The 12,152-nt window shown below is 36.4% G+C and overlaps 1 protein-coding gene across 4 annotated transcripts in view; it reads right to left on the bottom strand.

Moving 5' to 3' along the window:
- Positions 1-1,601: 1,601 nt before the first annotated feature.
- The window catches only part of TTLL7 (tubulin tyrosine ligase like 7), a 63,676-nt gene continuing 53,125 nt past the window's right edge, over positions 1,602-12,152 (bottom strand). For 3 of the 4 annotated variants that reach the window (XM_056497844.1, XM_056497845.1, XM_056497847.1), the window contains 4 exons: positions 12,069-12,149; positions 8,178-8,338; positions 6,612-6,785; positions 1,602-3,499 (listed from right to left, as the gene is read on the bottom strand). In XM_056497844.1, coding sequence (XP_056353819.1) covers positions 3,379-3,499; positions 6,612-6,785; positions 8,178-8,338; positions 12,069-12,149 — 537 coding nt within the window. In that variant the 3' untranslated portion in view covers positions 1,602-3,378. Of the gene's footprint in view, positions 3,500-6,157; positions 6,277-6,611; positions 6,786-8,177; positions 8,339-12,068; positions 12,150-12,152 lie in introns of all 4 variants that reach the window. The other variant, XR_008841093.1, reaches the window with a different exon arrangement.

Below are 12,152 nucleotides of genomic sequence, written 5' to 3'. Positions count from 1 at the left end.
GGAGACCAGTCTGACCCTACATCCTCCTTTCAGGGAGCTGCAAAGAGGGATAAGGTCACCCCTGAGCCCCCCATTCTCCAAGCTAAACAACCCCAGCTCCTTAAGCTATTCCTCACAGGATTTACCCTCCTGACCCTTCACCAGCCCTGCTGCCCTGCACTGCACACCCTGCAGCACCTCCATGTCCTCCCTGCACTGAGGGGCCCAGAACTGGACACAGCACTTGAAGTGCCTCACCAGTGCCAAGTACTCTGGGCATATTTTTAGTATTTTCACTTGAATATGCAGGGAAAGTCATCAACCATGAACTTAAGGTTTTATACCTAAAAGTGAGTTTGTTCTAGAACTCCTAGACCAGATAAGGAACCTTTCAGATGTAATTTTAAAAACTGAGTAATTTGTTTACTTTTCAGTTCAGAGTATCAAGCATATAGAGACTAATTTTCCTATAATAAGACATTCTTTCTAGGCACAACCATAGCCCAAGGCCAAGGTCTACAAATAGGTGTCCTTATGATGGACTTCAAGAAACATTTCCTCCAACATCATTTAAATAATGGTTTCAAAAAGGTCTTTTCCTTGCTCTGGACCTCAGATAACACGTGGAGCCTTTGTAATTTATAATAATTGGTATTTCCGAGCCCATCTCCACGCTGCTCCCGCACAGCCCTGCCGGGTCCGGCCCCGCTCCCGGCTGATCAACTGTGAAAGCCGTGTCGGGGGAATAAAAGCAAAACAGGGCGATATTCCTGACTAAGCAGCAGCGGGGATTCCGGCGGTGCCGCTGCTGAAAAGCGAGGAGCTCGGCGGGGCTGCCCTCAGGGCATCGGGCGTGTGCAGGTGCTGGGATACACCGCTACAGAACCCACTGCCTGGTTCAGTCGCGTCTCAACCGGCTAAGGATCACCGCTGGTAACACTATCAGCGCTCCTTTGCTTCCCACCACAGGCCCGGGTCCGTCGCGCTGTCGGACTCTGCGCTCGCTGCTCCCCAAATCCTGCACGGCACGGCCGGGCTGAGGCGGGCGGAGCCGCTGCCGACAGGCTGCAGGTGCTGCCTCCAATTGAGACTTACCAGGAGCGCTGGGCTGACCGCAAAGGGGAAAGGGACAACTGCTCCCACCTATGGCACCGCCTGGAGCTGGGCTGCAGGTGCAGCCCGTGATGGACCCGCAGAGCACACACTGGTTCTGAGGAGTGCAGCCAAGCGAAGCATGATGTTTATTGAAGGTATTGATTCACACATTATTAGGAACACGTGACCACTTTAGGAAAGGTTATCAGAAATACAAATACATTAAGTCATGTCAGATGTAAGCCACCATCTGGTCCGCTTTTGTAGATGCTAAATGTATTTTTTTTTTTAGATTTGTCCATAGGTATGGTTAGTAGCCCTCTTTCTTTGGGCAGAGTATTCTGTACAGACTGACCTGGCCCAGCACTGGTATTCGAAAATAGAAATCATAGTGAAGTTTCAAAAAAAAAAAAAAAAGAAGACATGTGAACCTCCTATCCTAAAGCTCTGTTTAAGTCTGGCAAGCTAAGCTGGAAGCTGATCTTATGGCAAAAAGTAGAATACAATGGAAGCCTCCTCCAAGAAGAGAAAATTTACAGCTTTTATTAAGTGTTACAGATAACCAGAATATGCTTTAATAGTCACTGTATGGACCAAAAGAGATATACAATTAATGTGAACATACTTTATTACTGAACTAGTATTACCACAAAAATTAAAAAGACTTTACCAGGCCAAAAGACTGCTTTGATCTGGTAATCTCAAGAGGGTTTTTTATTTGTTTACAAACATTCTTGTTATATATTCTGCAATTCTAGAGCTGAGGCACTACAGCACAGGCATCAAAAATCTCAGTCAAATTCCCAGTTTTTATATATCCCAGGACTAAAACTTCTTTAAAAATCATTCCCATATAACTTCAATCTCAATCTCTTAAGCCTCTTAAATTTTTTCTAAATTGCTGGATATCAAAAAACACTAACGTATTCGCTCCTGAGGATAATTAGCCCCCAAATTATTTTTAAAGTATACCTGAAATACATTGATAATTTACAAACATGTTTCAGGGTTAAATGATTCATAAGTGCATGAGTCTTTGGTAAATAATATCTACTCTCTTCTTTACTCAGTTAAAAAACTTAATTATTTTTAAATCTAGATTAACTGATTTGTTTAATAATGCTTTCTCTAATGAATAAGGCTCACATGGCACAATGCTGAGTGGGATGAATGGCTGTATGTATCAAAACCTGAAAGATGTTTCAGGCTAAAAATCCTGTCAATTCTAGGTTCCTGCTCTGGCTCATTTTGGTTTTGTGCTGTTCAGCCAGTCTCAGGAATCTAGATCTGAATGAGAACTTTCTGATTAATAAGATTTCCAACATTTAAAGATGTCAGCAATCTAGAATATACTGTCCATTGCAAAGATACATTCTACAGTAGGTACTGGATTGCATGCTAAAAACTACAACAAACCAATTAATTTAAGTTTGAAATAATACATTACAGCTGCAGTATTTCCTACAAATGTCTGCTTTACCACTTATGCAGTGTAACAGAAAAACTATGCACTATGCATGCGTGTGGAGCTGAGGATGACTGCTTGCTCCCAAAGGAAACCTAAAGGCACAGGATATAGGTAATGTGAATGAAAACCTGGAAATAAACATTGGCTTCCATTTTATTATGAGAATCCAATTAGGAAGTGAATGCCTAAACTGATATTTTACTGTTTGTGTACCAGATGCCTTTGCTTTGGCTAAAAGATACTATATCATGTCCTTTAAGAAAAACAGCAGTATTAAATAGATCTTGTCATTTCAGAGGAGAAATAAAAAATATGTCTGCTTTAGGTTTGGCTTACAGAGTTTTGGGGATTATTTTAAACATGTCCAAGAACTGATCAGATTATTTTTTATAATTGTTACTGTTTTACTGTTCTACTAGAGTTTTTTAATTATCTGTTTTGTTAAAGGATAAATTACACTTGAGACAATAAATAATATAATTTACAATAAATAATTTTCAAGTCAAAGAGTTGTACTTACAAAATAATATAATACTGTAATAGAATCTTCAAGAACAATTCCATTTTATATATTCTGCAGCAAAAATAACATTTCTAGTAGGAAGGAATTACTTATAAACCTAGCAAGATCTACACATTCACATGTGTGTGTAAACAACTTAACAAGGTTTATTATGTTCCCAGAAAAGCTATGCTTTTAGAGTATGTTTTCAGCTAAATTTTATTTTAATATGATGGTAGGAAATATATAACAGTGCTTATGTTTAGCTCCATCACAAGTTAAAAAAAAAAGAAATTGAGTGCTATTATTTACAAACAGCAATTTTCCTTTTACTTCACAAGTGACTGTATTTGTGTGTGAGCAAAATGTTAGGGCGAGGCATTCCAGATGAACTGCAGCTAAGTTTGGATGAGGATGATTTCAGGATGAACAGGGTAGGTCTTGGCAATAAATACCTAGAAAGGATATGAAAAATACAGCAAAGTTTACAGACAAAGAAACATTCAAGAGCAAAAGAATTAGTTGTTAAGGTGCCAGACTTTATAATTGCTGTGTGCAGGAAACTCAGTACAGTAAATGCTATTTATGAAACACAGAGGGCAATAGGCAAAAACTAACTCAGAAAATGAATATAAACACTGTTGTAAGAGGATCAAAAACCTTTCCAGTCCTTTATGTTTCAAGCCGTGAAATAAGTAAACAATGGAATCCTGTGTAAACAACAGAATCCTGTTTAATTTAAACCGGGCAAAAATTGCAGATGACATTAACCATTTTTAAAAAAGCTGGATCATAAAAAAAAAACTGATTAGAGTCCAAAAGAGATTTTCAGCTTTGGTTTCCAGCTCTAATCCTCTAAGAATAGACATGTTATCATCATTACTCTAGTAAAGGAAGAAATGATCCTACAACCTAGTAATTCACATCAGTGACTATTTACCTTTTAAATACAGGAAATTCTATAGCTTTTATTTCATCTAATAATACAAACAGTCTTTTATCATATTGCCTAATATTAATTGTTAAATATTTTCATGCTGTAATTACCTAAAAGTTAATTGTGAAGTCAATTAAGTGTGCAAAAATAACATCCATACTAAATCAGAATTTCACAATTAATTATGTCAATGTTGGGATGGATTAACACAACACATTGTATAAATTATTGCTTAAAAATTGTTGTGCAGTTCTAGTGAATCATGCTAATTAAAAAGACTGGTCAGACTGATCTCATGGATACAAACAGGGGCACTGTGTCAAGGGGAGACAATCTATATAAGAAAGTGTAGACATGTGCTTTGTTTAAGCTTGAGAAAAACCTTATCACCAAAATATTTTTTAAAGAATTTGTGAAAAAGTCTGATTTGGAATGGATTGGTGGTGATGACAGTTCACTGTGTCACCAGACCGAACTTACCTTTGCGTGAAGATACAGTAAAAAACTCTCATACTTCCCAGAGAATATGCCATGACCAATAAGGTCATTTAGGAAGCTGTAAGGACCTAGTGGTAGATTTTTTTTATTTTTTTTTTATTTTGTAACACAGGTTAATTTATGACTTTTTACATAGTTTGATTTCAGCTAATTATTTTAAGAGACTTTAGTATAATTTTTGACCAGTCCTATTGTTTTATTTAGTTAGTGTATTACCAGTTAAGAGAATTGAAAAACAATTTGAGAAGTTATTAAAGAACTCTGTGGTAGTTTTCATTATCTTTTTATCTCTCCCTGTACAAATAAACTTTCCCAGCTAAAGAGCTCTCTATCTGTAAACTGTGAAAGCTTTAGTTTCACAAACTTTCATTTCTTAAACACAAACAAAATGAAAAATTGGTTTGTGCTCAGAAAAAACAAAGTTCTTCAAATTAGATTTTATAAAGTCTTGAAAAAAATTACATCTCATACATTTATTACATTATACTCTAATATTTTCCCATTTCTAGAAAAGTAGTTCATTACCCTTACAATTGTAGGCCATAACGGACAAAAGAATTTATTTCTATATGTGTCTTTTATTTCATAAATTAAGAATATCTTGGTTAAATGGCATATTGCTGTATTCATTTCTAGATGAAATACTTATGGAGACTAATATAAAAACTGTAACTTTAATCAATCAGAATTGTCCTGACAGTCCATTACTGATATTTAGGATATAGAGGGCTTAGGTTCCTCTAAGCCTATGAAATTTATGAATAACTTCCATTCAACATCCAAAGAAATACAGAAACTGGAGATGAGAAAGTTCTCTTGGACCATCTCTTTCATTGCATTCCAAATGCAAGCCTGTTAGCTGAGTACATTAGAGTAATCTGATCAGTTTGAATAGTTTGTGGTTGGTCATGATGTAAAATTTTCTGCAGTATTAACAGTAAAGGCAATAAAAACACTGAGATTTTCTAGTCTTAGTTAATCCAAATGGCTTTACCATACTCCTGCTATAACTCAGTAAATGTTAATATTGAATATGACTGGTTTGTGGCTAACATACTTCTACTTTTGCTGTGATCAAACAAATTTAGTTTCTGACTGGCTTTAAATTATGTTAGAGTGTCTTAAGATCCACATGTCAATAATGCATAGGTCCAGTGTATCAAATGACTAATCTGAAATATATCAAGTAAACAATTAAATCATAAAACAAGTTTAACAGATTATCTATCAAAAATTTGTTTTTCACATAATACTTAACTCACAAAGCCCTTCTATGTAACAATATATGTAAGATATTTTATATAAACAAAGCATTTGTAATTTTATATACACAATAATTAAAATGGGATAGAATTTGGATCCTAAGTAATTTAAAACTGACATTTAATTCTCTATCTATGACTGTTTAATTCCAAATTGTTGACTGCCACAGTTGGAGCATTCTCAGTAATCCCTATACTGATAATATTATAACCCCTGTTGTACCCAGTTGGGGAACTAAACCAGCCAATGGAGAATCAGGTAAGTGCCAAATAATTCTTTTACTATATGATGCTGTTTTGCAAGGTTTGAAAATATATTTATGCTCCACAAGATGGAATAACAAAACTTTTGATCCATAGGTTTTGGAAATCAACTTTGCAAAACTGTGCAATACAGTAAATGAGATGGCACTTACCTGACCCTTGGCTGGAGCTGTGCCCCTATAGCATCCCACTGCGAATGTGAAGCCAGAAGTATCTGACATGTTAGGGTACCTCTAGGAATGCAAATCTGGAAACACTGACTTTGAGGGATCTGAGAAGGGGAAGAAAGGAGATTTTCAGTTCACTTTATGGAAAGCCTTTGCTGCAGCTGGTTTGGCAGTAGGCAGTCAAGAGTTTAATAAGTGTACTTTCCCACAAGATGTGTATGTCAAGTTTTCTTTTGGTAGCACTTCATGACTGGGGTAGTGAGATTAGAATGACTGAAAATCAGGATCAAGGGAAATGTTGGGGAGTTTGCTGGGGTTTTTTTTCTTAATTACAGAGGAAACCAAACTTAAAAGTATAGTGGTAGCAATCTGGACTAAAACCTGTTCCAGTACTATCCTTTATATGTATAATTCAGGAGGAAAATATTCAAATTTATACCTTGTATCATCCCAGTGGTGGCTCATCCCAGTTGGGGATCCTCTTGAATCTGATGACTGTTTGTAAACCACCAGCAGGCAGTATTTACAAAGCTGTACTATTCGTTGGCAACACTGGAGCTGCTCAGGAGTCACTGCCTCTGAGCCTTTACTGAATATGGTTTCCCAAGAGCTCCTATTACAGAAAAACAGACAAATTCATGGTCTCTGACACAAACTGCAATCTAGGAGATTTACTGCTTTGTATCGGACCTAACAACAGAGGAACAAGAGAAAAAGCACAACCTGGCATGTGTACAGGAAAGGTTTATACTATTTAACACAAATACTGGCAGATGCTGAGTCCAAAACACAAAGAAGTTAATCTTTATATGAGAAATGTCCACCACCATTTTTCACTTGGTTTGTTCCCTGAAGTGTTTACAGAGCCATTACTTAGGTTTAGCATATAAAGACTTACTGTCACAAAACTGTATACTTGTCTTACAAAAAGAATAACACAAAACACTTATTCTTTTTAACCACCTGAATGAAATTATTATATTAAAGGAATTAATAAAAGTAATACTCAGATCCCTCTTCTTCTTCTTATCCATTTTCTTGGGAAACAATTAACAAGGGTAATGTGCAAGTTCTCCACATATGATAAATGACTATATAGGAACAACATATTGACTTGATTCCTTGGTACATACAATATCCAGCAGCAAATGTAGTTCATTTTCAATACATCTCTTAGAACACTTTATGCAAACTAATAAAGCCCCCTCCCATTCTTTATATATTTTACATACTAACAGAGAAAATGTCATTTTTGTATGCAATATATTTCATATTGTATTCTTATTTTATGAATAAATTGGTGGGTGGGAGGAATTGTTTAATGCCCTCGATACGATCCCCCAAATCTATATTTCTACCAATGTCTTTGATTTCAGGAATGTAGATTCTGAAGTGTAGGTTATTGAACTTATTTATATGTCCAGATCTTTTCTTCACTGTAGAAAACTTGCATTTGCTACCCAAACCAAAAACACCTGCTTACATGGACATTTCATACTCTGCATATACTTAACTTTCTACCAGTATGGGAAACAGTGAATGTAATCAAGCACAGAAATTTGAAGTGTTTATTAGTAAATCACAGAAGTGACATTGCATCTGGAGTGAGATGTCAGCTGCACTTCTGACTGAACTCTCCTTATAAGTCTGGAGCACAAACAGATACAATGATTTCTGTTGATGGCAAGTCCACCTTTCACTCAGTGGTCTGGCCTTAAAATCATGCACTATCCAGTAAAAGAGTTCACTTAAGGCTGAAATATTTTGACTATTAGATTTTTTTCCTTAGATTATTACATTTGTAAATACATTACTAAATGTTTGATTCCATTTCTGAAAAGGTTGGCCTTGCTTGCCAAATAGACTTAATTCCACTATATATCTTAAGGTGCTTTTAAAATAAGTCAAATGTATTACATCATTCTTGTGAATGAAAATGAGCAACAAAGTATGCCAGCATTGATTGTGATTGTGAAGTTACGAAGAAGAAGAAGATTCAGCTTACCCTGAATTACAGAAACAGTTCCATAGGCCTTGACCATGGCTCCAAAGTAAGCGATTAAATACACGGTTAAAAAGCCGGTAGAGATGTAAATTTTCAATGTCTGGAGCTTTCCAGACATGGTGTAGAACTGCACGGACACTTGTCCTGACTATATCCAAAACCTAGGAAAGAACATTCCAAGTAAATCAAAGACATTTTGCAAAACCAAAACCCCACAGATGGCTGATGCCATCCAGACAGCTATCCCTATACATATGACTGCATACATTCCTACAGAGATCTGGGAGTTCATTTCTGTTCATTAGCATTTATCAGCAAACTTTTATTATGTGTTCTTTCTGTTAGTAACATTTTGCAAAGCCAAATCAAAGTAGTTTATTTTTATTACCGAAAAGTTAATTTCTTTTTTTTTTTTTCCAGTCTTTTCAATACTAGCTTGTTTAAATGACAGAACGGGTAAAAAGAAACAAAATGAATACAATTAAAGACGACAAGCAACTTAATTAACCAAGTATTGTATATCTTCTTTATACACTCCCTTGTAAAATACCATCTATTTTATAAAGAACTAAAATGTCCTGAAAAACTACAGACTGCCTTTGGTTTAATGTCCATTTAAGCTCAGTGTTACACTGGATCAAACCATATTAGTGTACCTGGCAGGAGACAGTGTAGTGAAATCAGTGAGAAGATAATCAGCAAGATATTTAAAATAGAAACATTTATAGACACACCATGGATTTATTACATGCAGACTACATTTAAATGCAAGAGCATAAAGGCTGAGCTGCATTCAGTTCAGTGCTACACAGCTGCACATCCAACTTTACCAGAGTCCTGGACACCTTTGTACATCCCACTGAACTGGGGCATACAAGGAGGGTGGGATTCATCTTGCCTGCTTTTAAATATCTGGATGTTCTCTTAACTCAGCCCTCTCTGTTCCCTTCATAATCCCTGGAGAGAATCAGACTCCAGAGTGTCTTGGATTCTGTCTATTTAGATACTATCAATAAGCCTAAGAACAGTTTTGTGACCAAAGTAGTATGTAGGTCCCATATTGACGCTCTGAGCAATGTAAAATCTGTCCTACAAAAAAAACCTACAGTGCACATAAACTATCAACAAAAAAGCCAGTTAAATCAATGAAATTTCCTTTAAAGGAAACACCCTCTCTGCCTCTTTTGCATAACAGCATCTTCCAAAAAACCAATCTGACTCAAGTGGGTGGTAAACAGATGGAGGTAATTGCTAATTTGGTATAAGATTTTATAAATTATAAGGTACAATGCTTTTCCTGGAAACTTTCAGATATGTAGGACAAACTGATTCACATGGTGAACTGTGGTTCTCAAAAGGTGAAAGAGATTTAGTAGAACAGTAAAGTATGGAAGAATGGTGTGGAATTGCAATTTTTAGGTCCTACATAAAAAACTGTTGTTTATAAATTGTCTGACAAGGAAGGAAACAAAGCTTAAAAAACCAAAATGCTTGCAATAGCACAAGGAAGCTGTGTAGTATGCCTAATGGGCAGAAAATCTATAGATACCCAATAATGACAGGCTTGATGAAATACGGGGTTTTCCCATGCTATTTAAACTGTTTTTGAAGACCTGGGATTAGTCTGCATGCACAGGTCTTGCAGTAATTCCATGCACATAATAACCCAAAGTAATGCACCACTGTCCTCTCCGTTGGGAATCTTTATGAATGCAGGTGTCTAACACATTAAAACCCACACCCATGGCCTCCTCCCCCCAAAAGAGTCAGATAGAAAGAGTAAGATATTAAAAGCTAAGGGTGCTTATCTTTTTTAGTGACAGCAGGAGCTAAACCCAGGTTTTGGACTGTCCCCTGCCTGTAGAACAGGCCCAGACTTTCAGATGCTCCCTTAGCAGCATTAGCCTTCATGCTTCTGCTTCTCAAGCCCTTTTCCTTGTGTCTCACCTGTCCAAGGCATTCCCACAGACACGGCCAGTATCTGTGGTCAAACACACAACTGAAACAACTCAGCCCTTAAAAAACATAAGGATCAGCCCTACACTTCTTTGCAATGTTACACCAACTAATAATATCTCCCTGTGTGAAAAAGAACCATTCCATCCTGCACAGACTCTCTCACTAGTCCAAAACACATAAGCTAAGAACAACAATGCCAGTGTAGAGCTTTTTCTTTTACTGTAGTACCTAGAGTTGGAGAAAACTAAGAACTGAACATCTTAGAGCAAATCACAGACTGCCAGGTACTCTGGGGAAAAAAATCTCTCTTGCTGTTTTTACTGTGCTGATATTGCCAAAATGCGAGAGCAGAAAATGTGCCGGTTAATTGTCCTTAATTTGCAAACATGGCAAAAAAATCATCCCTTTAAGACAAGAGACAAGGCCTTGCACAAGGGCTGGAACTTCATGAAATCTAGATTTCATTTTTCTAAGTTAATTTCCCTACCTTGCCTTCATTGTTCTGTTTAACTTACATCATTTACTTTAACAAAACAAATTATCTAGGTATAACAGAACAAGATGCTATGAAAGGGCATATTCAAAACCTTCTGGTAACCATCAAAACACTTTTAAAGAAATTACGTAAAGTGATGCTACATGAAGCAATCATAAGTCCTCCCATACAAAAATCTCTTTTTAGTGAAAGTCTTAGAGGTTAAATTTCTTTTTAACATGAATTGATTTAATTGGTTTACTCTCAACTTACTTCTGAATGCCTCCTGTACCCACGCTGTAATGCCAGAATATTACACACTAAGAATAAAAGAGTAAGTTTAATTTTTCTATATCATGTTGAGTAAGTGTTAAGCTAATACAGCTGTCAGGGGTGAACATTGTGAAATATAGTACATTGCCCAGGTATTTTCTTCTTGTGTGTTAGAATTTCCCAGTAAGTAAGAGTAAAGAGGACTGAGATTATGTTTTGTATTTCACAGAGTAGCAAAAGGTACCTTTGAGACAGATTCCTTACTTGCATAAATATTCTCCACCTTGCTCATTTCTCCTTCACCCACCTCATTGGAATATAAAACATACTTCTTTCAAATCAACAAAAGACATTTGGCAGTCCTCAGCTGCAATGTCATTGTCAAAGTTAATCCGTTTTTATAAACTACCCTTCTAAGAATAACTATCTGATTGCTTGAAGGGATTGAGGTTAAAAGCAGTTAAAAAAAAGGCAAATCATTTCCAGTGCAAGCAAAGATGAAGGGCTCACTAGTGCTTCAGGAATTATAAGTCTCCTAAAGTTGTAAAAGATGTCCTCACAAGAAGAGCAAAAAGTCCACATTTCTGATTGTGCAATTTTTGCAAGTAACAACATGGCACATCAATCTCTGTCATCCTGACTTTGTACATGTGCCCTTGGTGTAACATGACTGCCAGTCAAATAAAGGGCAGAACCACCCTCTGTTGGAGGCTTTCTGAAATAACGCTTAAAGGAGAAAATTCTTTGCTTGGTAGGTCCATTTTTTATTCAACATGATCTGTTCTAACATTGTGGGTCAAAGCCAAGTACAGTATCACTACCTCTAATGGAGTTTTAATATGCCTGGTCTGAAACTGCTGACTGGTGAAGCCCTTATCAATCACACCGGCCGAGTGAATACCCTTCTAAGAATGTTAGCTAGAACTTAGGTATTTAAGCACTAATCATTTATTTGTTTTCTTTGTTTTCAGCAGACTAATTTTTTGAGAAATTGATTTTTAAATTATAATCCAGAAAAATCATGCTTCTCCAAACAAAATGTCCTGTAATAGAATTAATGCATTTCTATGTTAGTAGCATTAGCCAGTATTTTGGCATCTCAAGTCACTCCCAGTGAACACCAGTAGAAACACTGCTATGCATCTAATTCAGATGATCTTCTGAAAATGAATTATGCCACTTACTTTTCGTTGCTTTGCTGAATCCAGTTTTACCAACCAATAGGATGACACTTTTGTTTTATGATACTTCCAATTATCCATAATCTG

This window comes from Oenanthe melanoleuca, chromosome 8 (genome assembly GCF_029582105.1).
Source record: "Oenanthe melanoleuca isolate GR-GAL-2019-014 chromosome 8, OMel1.0, whole genome shotgun sequence".
Taxonomy (NCBI): Eukaryota; Metazoa; Chordata; class Aves; order Passeriformes; family Muscicapidae; genus Oenanthe; species Oenanthe melanoleuca.
The sequence above is the reverse complement of the archived record's forward strand: the minus strand, read 5'-3'. Positions and strand labels throughout refer to the sequence as shown.